At 38.1% G+C, this 16,790-nt stretch overlaps 1 protein-coding gene across 23 annotated transcripts in view; it reads left to right on the forward strand.

Annotated features, from left to right (window-relative positions):
- LOC106081014 (TLD domain-containing protein 2) overlaps positions 1–16,790 on the forward strand; it is a 585,921-nt gene that overhangs the window by 475,450 nt on the left and 93,681 nt on the right. For 13 of the 23 annotated variants that reach the window (XM_059361917.1, XM_059361914.1, XM_059361902.1 and 10 more), the window contains 6 exons: positions 378–895; positions 960–1,150; positions 4,897–5,398; positions 5,456–5,613; positions 5,956–6,087; positions 6,757–6,908. In XM_059361917.1, the coding sequence (XP_059217900.1) occupies positions 378–895; positions 960–1,150; positions 4,897–5,398; positions 5,456–5,613; positions 5,956–6,087; positions 6,757–6,908 (1,653 nt within the window). The remainder of the gene's footprint in view (positions 1–377; positions 896–959; positions 1,151–4,896; positions 5,399–5,455; positions 5,614–5,955; positions 6,088–6,756; positions 6,909–16,790) is intronic. The other 10 variants (XM_059361909.1, XM_059361910.1, XM_059361915.1 and 7 more) reach the window with 3 other exon arrangements.

The raw sequence follows: 16,790 nt of genomic DNA on the forward strand, positions 1-16,790 counted from the left end.
TGATTTAAGATCATGCTGATCATGAATCATATGCGTCCGACAGACCAACCTACGGTTTCATTGTTTGCGGATGGTGGGATGTTTCGTATACGGAGAAGCTGCAATGGCAATCGCGGGCAATCAGCTATATCAGTGCATCTCAAAAATGTGTCATACGTTTTCATGACGGGAAAAAGTTTTAACGTTTTTTTTTAAATCAAATGCCCATAATTAAATTTGAATGTCTTATCTTATCGTAAAAACAATAAATAATACACGCGCTGAAAATTATTATTCATTAATAAAAGCGAACAATTTGTTACGAAATTTAAATACTATTACATTACATTACTGTATAAATTTATTATAAAATCGTTTTCATTTCGTTGTCTTTGCAGATATTTTGGATAGCTTACGCCCCGGTTCACCCAAGCCAGGTCACATTGAGCGTGTTGATCCGGCCGGCCGTGCCGAGGGCGGCAATGATCCGGTCATTACACAACGTTTCCTCAAGATCAATGTACGCCATATAACCGATGGACAAGGTGTTGTGGGTGGCGTTCTATTGGTCACACCAAATGCTGTTATGTTCGATCCCAACGTATCCGATCCTTTAGTTATTGAGCATGGTCCAGAGAGTTATGGTGTCATTGCTCCTATGGAATTGTGTGTGAATGCTGCCATATTTCATGATATTGCTCATATGCGCGTATCTGGTGGAATTGCCGATGAGTCAAATTCAACAGAGAAACCTGAAATTTATTATCCAAAATCAGTATTAGACGCCCAAAAGGCCAAAGGGGAAGGTGCGGATGCCGTGGACGGCAAACAAGCTGAGGGAGAAGATGACAAAGACAAAGAAGAGCAGCAACCACTTAAAACCGATGATCAAGTGTCGATTTGTTCTGGTTCAGAGGTTAGTTATTTGGTCATTCAATTATATTTAATAATTCAATAATCAACAAAAATCTTTTCCTTAGAAAAATGATGAAAAAACTACGGAAGCCAAAGAAAGCACGAAGACTGATGTCGATGGGGCCAGTACTGGTACCAATGACACCGAGGACGATGAGGGAAAGAAAAATCTCAATATAGCCGATACTCGTACCACTTTAGAAGAAAGACGCAAAAGTTTACTGGATCACCATTGGGCCATACCCAGTAAAGATCGGTATGTGTATGTGGCTTGTGCACTTTCTCTCTTAATACAATGCCCATCTATCTGTTGTCGTCATTTTTAATGACTGACATTGTTATCTCTATTTAGGGTAGCGGGTTTATTTTGTTATTTTTGTTGTGTTTTCATTTCTTTTTTGCTTTATTTATGTGGTAGTGTTTAATTATTTAAAATAGTGATTAGATACTTGCGGGATTGCCACTTGAAGACTTTATCTCGAAATCGTGGTATAGATTTGCTTGGAAATCTATTCGAATCGATGAGGCTTAAGTGTCTTATAGATTTTGTATTGCAAAGTTATCACAAGGCGCTGCACTTGATAACATACACTTATACAATTGATGCATAGTTAATGCTTTGGTAGAACAATGCAAATTCGGATCTATCTTTTTTTAAAAAATGGATCCGAGCAAGGAAAGTACGTTTTTGCTTGTCTCTAATTGCGCTTGAGAGGCAGGTAAACTTAAAGAGCGCTTTTTCTAACTCAGATATTTGTTACACCGTGCAATCCCATGGCAGCTGGTTGTACGTACCGGATTGTCCCGTTGACATCCTTCAACGGCTAGGTCTCCCGCCTCAGTGTACACAACACAGTGCTACAATAAGAACAACAACCGTGCGCACTAGTTGTAGGTATTTAAAGCACCATAATCCATTTGACAAATTTCGTTGATGAAGGTCACAAGCTGTGAAAAAATTTTTCAACGCCGACTATATGAAAAATCCGCTATTACTTTTTGGGCAACCCAATAGATCATTTTCCAAGTTAGGTTCGGTTAGGTTGAGGTGTACTCAACAAGCAAACCAGGTTACTATCCCTCACTCGGGAAACGTTGGTCCAGTTTGTGCATCCTAGGAGAAAAAGATAAACAAGAACACAAAGAATAAAGATAGAACGAAAGAAGAAGGAAAGCGGAAACCATCGCATAAGTTTAAATCGAAGGATACCAAGGAGGCGAAGTTGTTTTTTTTTGATGTTGTTTTTGTAGGAGCCACTTTTGTATGTAAAAGTAGCGTTCTTCTTCAAGCACCAATAGTTGAGCAAAATTGTTTCGGTCCATTCAACTGATTGCAGCGGGATCCGTTGTTGTTGTAGCAATGTGTTGTATACTGCGGTGGCAGGCCTTGCCGATGATGGCCGGGTCAACTCGTACGTACCATTGGCTGCCATGGGATCGCCTTGGTATGGTAACAACAATTGGTTATTTAAAGGCGCGAACAACTCGCCTTTTCGTATCGAACATCATAGGCACTGAGGCACTGAGGATTTAAGAAAACGCCGATGCCGCCCGGACTAAGGGAACTCCTTTTTTATAGCCGAGTTCGAATGGCGTGCAACACCTCTTTGGGGAGTAGTTTTTACATGGCTTCTATACACAACTTAGTAACTCGCAAATGTTGCCAGCATAAGGAGGGGAAAATCACAGCTCAAAATTATTTTGTCCTGCCAGGATTCGAAACCAGGCGTTCAGCGTCATAGTGGGATATGCTACCCTCTGCGCTACGGTGACCTCCACACACAGTTTATAGTGTCATGTAATAAACTCAATGACCGATGCAATGTGCATCTTCCGCATCGATTTTGTATATCGTAATCGGACAGCCTTATAGAAGCGGAAAATATCTGTAGTCAAGAACAAGAAATGATTTGCTCCCTTTCTCGACAGAAAATCACCCTTTTCGTTTCCTGTCACATGCTTTTGACCAGGGCCACAACATAGGGACAACGTCGCATGCTCGTATTCATAAGAGCGCGGAAAGACGTGTTCACTCAAAATTCTGAGTCTTCTCTTTATAATTACAGGACAATGACACAAAATAAGCTCTACTACAGACCCTGCAGAAGTCTACTAAAGTCCGTCAAAGGCATAACTAACTTTGAACTGACCAGTCAGGAGTGATATTAGCATTCGGAGGTCGAGTCTCCTTAGCCCAAGTAAAAGTGACATTCTCTCCTGCCATGGCCAACCAACATTGTTTAGTTCTATAAAAAAAAATGTTATTAAAAACAACATGGGGCGCAGACATGTCATCTTCAACTTTGGGCACCTGGGTTCGAGAACACCAAACAAACTAACTAAATTTTGTTGATATCTTCAAACATCTCTATAATGAGGTGTTCTACTTTTGGCTATACCGTCTTAGGTGTAACTTTTGGCTATACCTTCTTAAATCCGTCAATAAACGATTACCTAATCTTAAAAATGCTGAAACTAAAATTAGTTTGACAAAGTTTTTCAGAAAAAAAGATTTCTAAATCTTATATCTTTTGTAGTTGTTGTTGTTGTAGCAATGTTGTACACTGCGTCTGCAGCCCTTGCCGATGAAGGAATCCATCGGGTAGGAACAACCGGCTGCCATGGGATTGATCTTGTATAGTATTGGGATGTTTAAAAAGAGGTTCATAACCTCAGTTTTGGCAGGCAGAATAAAGTTTGCAATCCAATCCATTGATAACCCAGGGACTAAGATCTATTTTAGACTGCCTGGCCGTAATACGGCCCTGCAGGCGGAGTTCCGGGCGATCACGGAATACGTGAGGTGGTGTGGTGCTAACGCGAGGACGTCGAGTGTAAACATCTTTACGGACAGTAAAATGGTCATAAGGGCAATAACAATCAGGACGTTAAGGTCACTAACAGTCTTTCAGCGTAAGAAGGAGATTGACGCCTTCTCGGAGGATGACACAATTCGCATCGTGTGGGCGCCGGGCCACAACGGAATAAGGCAGACGATTTGGTGGTGAAGGCCAGAGGACTGCCGTCAATAAACCTGGTTAACCCGAAGCCTTTCGGGTCGACGCAGTCCGAGTTAAGGGCGTGGACGAAGAATGAGCATCTAATCCTGCAGAACTGCGAAACGGTCGGCAGTACGGCGAGAATCCTATGGGGAGATTTAGATCGTGAGAAGACAAGGCTATTAATGAAAGGAAGTAGGAAGGAGGTCAGTATAGCATTCGGTATCACAACGGGAGACATAGGACTACGAGCTCACTTATGTAAAATCGGTGCGGCAAGTGATAGCATGTGTAAGGCATGCGGGGAAGATTATGGGACGTTGGAGGATTTCCTATGTTATTTCCGGATTTCGCGGCTAAAAGACACCGGTACTTAGGTGAGGACACAAAACCAGACATGAACCAACTTAGGGGCGTGGTATGGAAAACAATTAAGGATTTTGTAAGCAGCACGAAATTCCTACCATAAAATTTTCTTTTTCGAGGTTTTAGTTCTTAGTTTAGTTTTGCACAACAGCAAATTTTTTCTCGAAGTATGAATATCCAGGACAACATATTGTATCCTTATGTAACATTTAATCTTGCCTTCGATTTTTTTCGAAAGGTTTTTTTTTATAATTTCGCCTATTTTTTGTAATTTTTAGCAATTTAGATGTATGTCTTAAGTTTAAATATTCATTAATTTAATGTTTTGTTTTTGTTTTCATATGTATTTTTATCATCTGTACGCTTTTGATTTTTATCAACACGCATCAACATCGACATCTGCACCATATATTCTATTGTATGTCCTATACGTAATTATGCACTATGTCAATTCATGATGATCTCATACGCTGTGGGTACGTTCGTATTATATATACGTTCACCGGTTATTTGGCATTGGGGGCTTCAAATATCATAAATTCATACTTTTCTTGTTGTGTACCTTCCGACCTACCCACCTGCTATACCATACCATAAACAAAACAAAATCAAACTGTACATGCATACCGCAACTTAGACTATGTTTATCTAATTCCCGAAGATCCTCGGAAGATGAGGGAGACAATGAGTCAAATACAACGGCTGATAGTGGGGCACGTGGTCAGGAACCACATTCGGCCACATCATCCATTAGCGGTATTATGGCCAACTTGGCCAGTGGCGTAGTTAATGCCGGCGATCTGGAACAATTGGAGCAATTGTCAAAACAATCATGTTACGACTCTGGCATTGACATACGTGATCCCATACCAAATGTTCAACCGATACCAAAGAAAACAGTTTATAGTGATGCCGATATTGTATTAAGTTCTGACTGGGTGCCACCAAAACCGATTTCATCGATTACACCGCTCGGTGAGTCGCCACCACGCACCAGCGGCTTGGATGCCGGTGCTGTGGCCGGTGCCCGCAAAAAGACTTCAAGTGTCAGCTTTAGTGTGGACGACAACAATGAGACCGCACAACCAGCACAAGCTCAAACCCAAGCTGACAAGAATGCTGCAGACAAAAAGAACAAGGTAGTAGAATAAAAAAAGATAAAAGATCTAAACCTCATTTGCCTCCCCCATTTGTAGATGCTGAAGCGTTTGTCTTATCCCCTGACTTGGGTTGAAGGTCTTACCGGTGATGGTGCTCCAGTTTCTGGTGGCAGTGTAGGCAAGTCACAAGATACCGAATCAGCCCCTAATACCGGCGATTCCAATCAAAGTGTATTCTCAAAAGTATTCTCAAGGTAAGTCAGTGCGACAGCACAAAAATGTCATGCAGAATAATTGAATGGTCGAGTAATACCTCTATCTCATGTTTATTCTTTCAATATTCCTTTTATTTTATTTCTTAAATTTTTAATGAACAAAAATGCTTTCATATTTTGGATTCGGCTTTTAAAAAAACACACAATTTCACATTTCTATGGTTTGATTTTTTTTTTTGAAAAACTCGAAAATCCACACTTTCACACACACCCACACACATAAATACTCCTTACTTTTGTAAACCCCACGTTTGATTCCTTTATTAAAATATTGCCACATTAAAAAAAAATACGAAAAACAATAATCACACACCAAATCAGTTCGCCCATTACTTTGGTCTCAGAGTTGGGTGGCAATTTATTTTCCAAAACACCGTCCGAAGATTCGAGTGGCTCTCCGGTGCCACCTTTGACACCACATTCTACTCATTCCGAGGGTCATTATTCGACTGGGTAAGAATTCATACTGTTACTTACTTAGGGTCTTAAACTGTTTGTTGTTCATCATTTCCTTTGTTACTTGTATGCCTTTGATTACATGTAAATATTGTTGACGATCGTAAAAGAAACCAAACCAAAACAAACGACAATAACTTGATGTTTTTTTCCAATGTAAATGTAATATTTTTCAATATCCACCAAAAACAAAAACCTTTTAATGCTAGACGAGCACTGTTTTTGCCATTTACTACTATTTAAGAATAACGTAACATCTGATTTCCGATAAGTTTCTATCACATCATTTAGGTCTCATCTTTCATCTCTGATTACCGTCAAAAACCATCTTTGCAACATGTCCATATAACGCATTGTCTTCATATTTATCACCAGACTCCACTCTTTCTCTCATCTGTCTTCTCAGAACTGATATACTCCTTTCTTATTTCCTCTCCTTCTACTATATTCGAATTTTTTCACATTTTTTCATCAAATGTCATAGGCTCATTTATCACTTCATACTTACTTCGTTCACCCTATATATCGAAATTTTCTAGATCTTTACCATTTTGTGTACCCTCAAATATGTTAACTAGAGAACTTTCTATATGCGCCTTCAATATATGTATGTAGTTTCAAAGATGACGATCACTAATATTTACCATTGCTATTCGCTTTATTTAGACGTTCCTCTATTGGTACTTTTATACGTCCATTATCTTCGGAGGGTACCTCATCTACTACAAAATTAAAGGACACAAAACCACAGCCGAAATTGGATTACCGTTCAATGGTTTCAGTAGATGACAAACCTGGCCTGTTTGTCAGTGTCGACAGTAAGTATTTGATATGTGTCTTATCATATTTGGTTTAAGTTTCAAGTTTTCACATTTGTTTGGCTAATTCCCATCTAGTGTAGATTCTGGTAGTTTATTTGCATTATCTTGAAATAGGATAAACCTTCTTTATTAAATGCAGAACATTTATCAGAGACCACTTCTCAAAAAAAACAATGTTTTTTTTTATTGTTAGCAAGCTTCATTTTGTAATTGGATTACTTCCAGCGTAGACCAAAGTGTTTTTTTTTTTGTTTTTTTTTTTTTTTTGAAAAGCAAAGCAACAAACCCCCTTTAAAGAGTCTCAGCAAGTGTAGTGTACTAAATGTGCTCTGGAGCAGGCTACAATGATCGCGATTTCGGTCTTACCAGGGGCATCATCAGATTGTTATGTGGCTTATTAAAGATTACATGTTTCCACATACTCACTAATTAGCGAGCAGTGTATAAAACGTTGTTGACAACAAAGAAGAAAAAAGTAAGAAAAAATTAAAATCCACCAGCCAACATCTCCTTAAAAAGACATCTAACAACAGAAACACACACAAAGCCAAAACCTGTTATCCAGATAATTTTCGATTGCCGTAGGATAACCTTTCTAATATGAGAATATTACGGCTACATATTTTTCGACGTGCCGTGCCGTTCGTGCAATCATTTGTTTTTGCGCTTCTTTTGTTTGGTCACAAAATTATTTCATTTTGTCAATGAATTTCTTTCAGCTTAGGCCAATGTGTTTTTATTTTTGCTTCTATTTCGATTAGAAAAGCAAACAACAAAAACCTTTAAAGAGCCTCAGCAAGTGTTTATACTGATACCAGAAAAAGTTATGGCCCTGCTTTCAAAAATCGCCATGTATAGTTTTTAAAGAATGGTTAAATTAACTTTAACAAGTAAAAAACGTGCTAAGTTCGGCCGGGCCAAATCGTATATACCCTGCCCATTTTCAAGTTCTTGGCGCGTGTTCTCTTTATAGAGAGAAACTAAAACACAATAATTTGAGGTTATAACAGGAAATCTATATGGACTTATATATTTGAATAAAAACTGCGATCCGGCAAGGGATAGCTGTGTGCATCACAGCTATCATATCACAGGCCACCGTAGCGCAGAGGTGGCGAGACCATCAGAAAAAAATTTTCAACGGTGTTTTTCCCTCCTAATGCTGGCAACATTTGAGATGTACAACGCCATGTAAAGCTTCTCGCCAAAGAGGTGTCGCACTGCGGCATGCCGTTCGGATTCGGCCATAAAAAGGAGGCCCCTTGAATCGGACTGCACTCACTGATATGTGAGAAGTTTGCCCCTGTTCCTTAGTGGAATGTTCATGCCCAAAATTTACATTTGCTATTTGATATATTCATAAAACGTCCCCAACTACTCCTCGTCATCGCGCACCCCGCAGAAATGTACCTCTTCCTATGTCCAGTGTGACATCAAAGACATGTGAGGACTCCTACCAGGAGTCCGGAGTCATGCTTTCGCAACCATTATATTAAGCGAAATACTCGACCACAGGGCTTTTTCCACTCTGCAATCCCCAGCCTCTTTCGCGCGAATATAAGCATTTAATGTTTCGTATTTAAAAATTGATGTGAAATTCTTATCTTCTAACATTCATGTCAAGTATGGTAAAACTAGGCTCATAGCCAGATGTAGGATTAGGTAAGGCAAGAGTGGCAGTCCTTTACAGACTCACTTAGGCAATTATAAGTCCATTGTGATACCACAGTAGCGACAGACCAAGGCCTACGGTGGGAATCGAACCCACGACCTCCGTACTGGCAATCCGAGCACGCTACTCGGCTACCGGGGTGCCTTAAGCAGAGGTATTAACCGGTCAAACTTAAAAAAAAATCTAAAAGTCGAATTCAGTAATTCCCAGCTTCCTGCAAATCAGACGATACAACGATTTTTAATAAATATACCAATAATGTCAAGAGACAAAAGAAAATCCTTTTTGCCTTTTTTATGAAGATCCGTTGACAAATGACAATATTAGTCCAAATCGGACGAACAAATATATGAGAGCTATAACAAAATCTGATCCAATTTCTTCTAATTTCAAAGCCTTCGACTCTAGGCCGCAATAGAAATTGCGATATGTACTTTGTACACACATTAACATGGACAGACAGACAGTCAGCCAGACAGATAGACGGTCCTGACTAAATCGAGTCTAGATGTGATTCTAAGTCAATGGGTCTATCCCTTCTTTTTTTGGGCGTTACAAACAAACGCAACAAATTATATGTTGTTGTTGTAGTAGTGTGTTTTATACTGAGGTGACGGCTCTTGCCGACGAAGGAATTAATCGGTCCAATTCGGTACGTACAACCGGCTGCCATGGGATTGTAAATTGTATGCAATACCCTATCCCACGGTGGTGGTGTAAATTCTAACAGCGGATAAGGCGTAGAAAAATTCGTCAATTCTTTTCACCAGTTCCGTAGAGATAGACATCTGCGCCAATGTACCATACCTCTCTCTTTCCCCCTGTTAAATTGGGGAAAATGGGTAAATATCCTCATATTTACCCAAAAATTGGATAACTTAATTTGCAGATATTTTGGCAAACTAAAGCATTCCCAACAAAATGTTATAAATATCCATAAAAAGTATTTAGCACAAAAAGATAGAATCCCATCTCTAGCAATGTGTTGTGCTACAAATCAAGAAGAAGAAGAAAAGGCACCAAAATTAAAAATGGAACAAATATAGCATATATGATATTGCGTTATGAGGCACGGGGGATACAAATTATGACATGATCTGTGGTTGACCTAGAATATGCGGGACAATATGTTCTACTCTGTGATTGTAATTTAGGCTCTGCGCACACCAAACACGCGGGTTCACAATCAACGACAATATATTTTTAGCTTAAGACCGGGATTAAGTTTGTGTTTCACAGGGAAACCAATATTTGTTCACGAATACTTTTTTTAGGTTTTATTTACTGGGACATTACCTCAATATATTGGGTTGCCCAAAAAGTAATTGCGGATTTTTCATATAGTCGGCGTTCACAAATTTTTTCACAGCTTGTGACTCTGTAATTGCATTCTTTCTTCTGTCAGTTATCAGCTGTTACTTTTAGCTTGCTTTAGAAAAAAAGTGTAAAAAAAGTTTATTTGATTAAAGTTCATTCTAAGTTTTATAAAAAATTCATTTACTTTCTTTTAAAAAATCCGCAATTACTTTGTTGCACATAATAGATTTTCCCTCTGAGAAGAGAGTGAATTATAAAGCTGACACGAATAAATGCTCTCAAATGTATATACACATTGTTAATAAAAACTGACGGAGAAAGTATAGCCAGACGAAAAGCTTGTGGAAGAGATATTAGGCTGATAGTTATTAGTGCAAAAAAATTTAAAGTAAATATAAATTTTGTGACTTCGTATTTTGTGATGTTAGATATGTTTTTTGTATCCATGTAACAGATGGTTGCCGATGATTGACTATGTCAATTGAAATATCAAGAAGAAATTTCAATAAAAATATAATTGAGATTCCATTGCAGGATATTGTCCGACTTTAGACCACTGTTTAATGCTTTCTATTCAAAGAATAGTATATCAAAAAACATTTAAAAGTCAGCAAAAAGTGTGTTGCTGCTAGATGCATTTGACTGGTTTCCTGTATTGCGATTTCATTTTCGACCAAGAAAAATCATCAGCAGGAGAATGTCAAATCGAAAATGAAATCGCGATACAGGAAACCAGTCAAATGCCTCTGGCAACAACACACTTTTTGCTAACTTTTATAGGTTTTTTTTTTTTTTTTGCTATACTATTCTTTGAAAAGAAAGCATTAAACAATGGTCTGAAGCCGGACAATATCCTGCAATGGAATCTCAATTAGATTTTAAGACCAAACAAAGAAAGCTCAAACAGACAAATCAAACGAAAGGCACGTCGCATGTGGTGTAGGACACTGCCTATACACAAAACAGCAGTGGTAGAGTCAACCGTTGAGCGATCGCCGTGCGAAGAACAAAAGAGTTTTGCCAAAGATGTTTGTGTTTGTTGGATAAGTTGGATTTGAATAAGGGAAGTACGATTTGATTTGTCCTCTATTGCGCTAATGAATCAAGTCGTCTTAAAGAGCCCTGTTCAAATTCAAATGTGTGCTTTACAACTTACTCTAGTTGGAATGGTTGATCCATTTGACGTCTCCTGCTGATGATTTTTCTTGGTCGAAAATGAAATCGTAATACAAGAAACCAGTCAAATGCTTCTAGCAACAACACTCTTTTTACTGACTTTTAAATGTTTTTTTGCTATACTACACTTTGAATAGAAAGCATTAAACAGTGGTCTTAAGCCGTACAATATCCTACAATTGAATCTCAATAAGATTTTAAGACCAAGAAAAGAAAGCGCAAACAGACAAATAAAAATATAATTTAAAAGCATTGTTTTGTCTTTTTATCACGAACCTAAAGCCAAACTAATTTGCAAATTTAAAACCTAAGGTCAACAATAAAAAACATTATTCGATGTTCACTATAAAACACGAATTTACTACCACATATAGGTTTTAAATTGCTTCTGCGCACCCCTTACTCTGCAAATCACTCAATCATCCTTTTTTTCGTTCTCAAGTCTACAGAGAAAGCTTGCCTTAGGATCGCCCAGACTGAGGCCTATGTTAAAATAACAAGACTTATAACTTTACGGCTTTAAATGTAACTGAAACTGTATGATAGGATGGCTGTACTGTAGACAAGTCATATTAGGTTGAGATCCGATTTTCACTTTGAAATTTGGCATTTTGTAAAATTTCTCTAAAAATGTAGGCTTAAGATAAATTGTGACCCAAAATGTATAAGCTCCATTTGTTAATATTTAATTAATATTTTTAAGAACAGATTATTATTGCTACCACTGTACACAAATAAATGCGTTTTACTTGAAAGTATCATTTTGTTAAAAAATCAAATATTTTTACCCATTTTTTTATTATTGTAAATGAAACAATTGCTATAACACTTTTCATATTGTCATCAACAATACACAATTTACCGTAGTACGAGCACCACATTTTCCAAATTTTGACATAGTTGGTACGTTTAAAAAATTTTAAAAACATCTACAATTTATTGTCAAAAGTATATATATATAACGGACAAAGATCTGATGATACATATTACAAAATATTTATTTTCCTCATTAAGGTGTTATGCTTAATTTGTGTTGGCGTTTTTTGTTTTTTTGTATATAAAACCCCAAATAAAACCGATAATAATAAATAAGTATACTATTAAAATATTAAACATACTTATAATGTAAATATTATAAAATGAATAAAAATTTAAGATTAACAGTAGGCCTTTTATGTTTTGCTTAATATAAACTAGAATACAAGTTATTGGCTGTTCTCGAGTGATATCTAGATGGCGTTGCCTGGCTCCACATACATATATGTACATATGTATGTGTAGCTTTAAATCAGCGGTGTCCAAAATGAAAATGAGGCTGTATTTGTGTATTATTCTCTTTAAGTATTTTTATTCTCTCAGTATCTAAAAAATAATTTTTATGGTCTGAATGATTGCTGTTTTGCAAAAATGAACATAAAATTAGAAATTTTAAATACTTTTGTATATTTTCCAAACGTTTAATCAACAAAAATCATTGTTTTTAAAATAAAAACAGAAAACTGATGCATATATCCTACGCACGTTCATTCGTTGCTGTTTTAACAACGACTGAAACAAAGAGAATGAGAACACGCTGGACATCGCTGCTTTAAATTGTTGCTCTGGAAACATGTAATGAGAGCGAATAACTTTATTACTCTCTATATAGAGCAAAACAATAATAGGCTGAATAATAATGAGCCAAAGAAACAAGTCGGACAACAAAGTCGCTGTCGATGACAAAATGTTGGGAGTTGGACTAACAGCCATAGCCACTAAGACTGTCACTTGGACGCTTCTTATATAAAATCAGCTGAATTAGCAGTGTAGAACGGCTATATGGCCGTTTGTTCGAATGAAACAGATAAATTTTTGAAAATATCAAATATTTCATTTGCCATTGAAGTTACACTAACAGTCAAAGCAGACCAGACTGAATCACTTGAACGAACGGTTTTCGTTGTGGGAAAACAGCCGTTTAAATGAATCAAGCAAAAGGAAGCCTTTAGTTCGGGTACTAAAGGGGGAATATAGATATTATATTACTCAAACCAGTTTGGTGTATAGTGCTAAAAGAAATTTTACCAAGCAACGTCATAAAGGAAGGGCGACCTAGGGCTCTAAGTCTACCTTTAATCAGCGCAGGACATGAACAGAGAAGGTGTTCATATGTCTCCTCTGCCTCCTCTTTGCAACTGCAGCTGTGTCCGTTGTGTGTAGATTTCATACACCTTACATGATTTTCTATAGGCTAGTACTCGACTAGTGCTCAGCTAGCACTGCGATAAGTCTTGACAGGTTCCATAGATCGAGGGTGATAAGAGACTTTGTAAACGACATTTTTCATTCCCAAGTCCCATATGACGGGAGATCCAAGTGAGAACTACTCTAGCCAGACGACCAAAGCTAAAGGGTAATTTTTTAGCTATTATATTTTTGGCAACACTTGTGTAAACAGCTCACGCACGTTTCGTGTTTTGTTTCACTGCCAAACATCTTCAGTTTGGTCTATAAATTAACCATGAATCGTCTTACAAACGAACAACGCTTGCAAATTGTTTAATTTTATTATCAAAATGTTAAGAAAGTTCATCGCGCGCTTCTTCCATGTTGTTGTTGTTGTACCACATTTTCATGTGTAGATGGCGATCCTCTTCAAGCTCCTGTGTGAGCAAGCTCGTTCCGGTCCAAAGGACCGATCGCCACCGCTGAAAAATTTTTTCTGATGGACTCGCCAGAATTCTAGGCTGACACGTTAACCTTTGCGCTACGTTGGCCTCCGGCCATTGGTTATTTAAAGGCGCAAATAACCCGCCATGTCATATCGAGCATCATAGGCACTCAGTATTTGTGCAAGAGCCGGTGCAGCTACTTCGTTCAAGATGATGCGAATCGTAACGTAACTGTGAATGATGAGCGCTACCGTGAGATGATATCCCCCTTTTTTACCCAAAATGCAATGGGCTTGACTTGCCTGACATGTGGTTCCAACAAGACGGTGCCGCATGCCACACAGCACTCGTAACAATGGACTTATTGAGAGGCGAGTTCGGTCAACATTTTATCTCACGTTCGTGACCGACAAATAGTCGCCTAGATCGTGCGATTTAACGCCTTTAGACTATTTTTTGTGGGGTTATGTTAAAGTTCATGTCTATACAGACAAGCCCGCTTCAGCTGACCCATTCTAGGACAACATTGAAGCATTTATTCGTGAGATACCGGCCGAAATATTGGAAAGAGTATGCCAAAATTGGACTAAGCCGCTGGACCATTTTAGACGAAGCCACGGTCAACATTTGCATGAAATAATCTTTAAACATTAAATTATATAGACCGCACTATCAATTCAAATAAAGATTTCATGTATTTTTCTGAATTTTATGGGTTTTTTGTTTTTTTGAAAAGCTTTCCTATATCTCTTAAAAATTCACCCTTTACTGCTTCCTTACACTATCTAACAAACATTGTCGTGACTATATTCGATCTCATTGAATAACTGGCCTTGTCGTATCGGGCATCATTGGCACTCAGTATTTATACATTAGCCGGTGCCGCCCGGTCTTTCACTGAGACTCTCCGCTCAATACCGCTGATTGTCCGCGATTGCAATTGCACCTACTGCGTATGGAACATCCTCCTATCCGCAACCTGTGGACGCACCAGAAAGCTCGAAGCTAAGTTTCTAGTGATAACAATGACCACCACACAGATCGAAGCTCAAAGTTCCAGCCTGTGTGATACCGGGCAATGTGATATTGCTTAAGTGTGATGCAAAGTTTCTTTATGGCCAGTATCTCCACCTGAAATAGACTGAACTACTCAGACAGCTTTAAAGAGGCTGATATGTCCACTTTCTCTAAGTAAAATACCCGAATTCACTCTACAACTTATCTCGAAGCCGTTCTTGCTATCTGTACTGTGTACACTAATTAATATGGATTAATATGGCGTTAACATTTGGAAAATTACTCTAAGCGGATCAGTATACTTAACAAGGGGTCGATCTCTTCGCGTTTTGGGTATTACAAACACTTTAACTAAGTTAAAGTGCTTATTGCGTGAAGATTATAGCCAATAATTTTGTTATTGTTGTAGCAGTGTTGTACACTGAGGCGGTAGCTCTTGCCGATGAAGGAATCCATCGGGTCAATCCGGTGCGAACAACCGGCTGCCATTTATCTCTTGGAACTAATTTTTTATTGGCGAGTTATAACGTTTCAAAAAATTAAATATTTTATTCAAAATTACAAAAAACAAAAATAGTCTCCTTTTCTTTAAAATTTAAAAGGAGATTCTTACTATATTTTCAGACATTTTTAACAATTTAAAAGTAAACACCATCTCAGGGGGTCCATTATTGTCTTCTTTCTCCTCCTTTGCCTTGTGCACCATACTATCTATATATAGTACTAGCCGAACCTGGCCCGCTCCGCTGCGCCTTATTTAGCTCAAATAACTTTTTAGGATGGGGACACTTCGTCCGGACAAAGCGGTATATTTCCCCTCTAAATGTCGGCGACATTTGCGAGGCACAATGCCATGCATGGTCATTTAAAAAATTTTCCCCAAAGAGGTGTCGCACTGCGGGACGCCGTTCGGAATCGGCTACAAAATACGGTCCCTTATCATTGAGTTTAAACTTGAATCGGAAAGCACTCATTGATGTGTGAGAATTTGCCCCTTCTCGGTTTTTGGCGGTAATGTTCTCATTAAGGGAGGGATGGCACCTCAGACATTCCTACTCAAATATGGATATCAAATTCGTGCTACACTTCCAAATCCTCTTAATTTGAGCCCCATATTGCCATGGCCGGTAAATATGAACCGTTTGCAGGGTGTTTTGGGGATGGGGCGTATTCGTATTCTACTCTCCAATACCTTTCATTTGATACCTATATTTTCCCGATCGGTCCACTTTAAATTTTGGGTTGTGTTTTTGGCATAAGGGGAGAGTCCATCCCCCTTCCGATACCGAAAAATTATATTTCCTTCCAGACCAACCTACACTATATGCGAAAATTTCGAAAAAAAATCGGTTTTGCCGTTTTTCAGTCTATACGGAACAAACAAATCGAGTCCCATATATACGTGATTGGCTAATGTGCCCATTTTGGGCGTGGGGTGACCCCCTATACTTCGACTTGAATTTGTATGCCAGATTCGTTATCTATTTCAGCATACTTTTCATTTGATACCCATATTGTCCTTATCGGTCCACTTTTGAGTTTGAGTGGTGATTTTGGCGTGATCAATATCAATAAATTATAAAGCCTATTCCTATTTCCTGAACATATTCGTAATCTACTCCCGAATACCTTTCATTGGTGTCCCATATTGTCATGATCGTCAAATAAACCTATTTTAAGGGGGTTTTGGGGCTGGGGCGTGAAATCTGTGAAAATTTCAAGGTAATCGGATCAGCCGTTTTTGAGTCTATACGGAATAAACAAACACAAATTGAATTTTATATATAAGATTCAATGATCTTCATAGAGCATATACCATATCCTTGTTCTGGAGCAATTTTTTAGTGATGTGCAAAAAAATATTTGTTTTGTATGCCAATATTCCCCTTAAACAACACTTTGGCCACACTTCCTTTGTGACGGGATCGCTGGTAATTTGGTGTTCGACTTGTTTCTTTGCTTACCACATCTATGCCCATATACCCATTGTATATACATATAAAGAATATGTGTATGTGTTATTTTATGGCATGTCATTTGGATAAT

The sequence above is a fragment of the Stomoxys calcitrans genome, chromosome 2 (assembly GCF_963082655.1).
Source record: "Stomoxys calcitrans chromosome 2, idStoCalc2.1, whole genome shotgun sequence".
Taxonomy (NCBI): Eukaryota; Metazoa; Arthropoda; class Insecta; order Diptera; family Muscidae; genus Stomoxys; species Stomoxys calcitrans.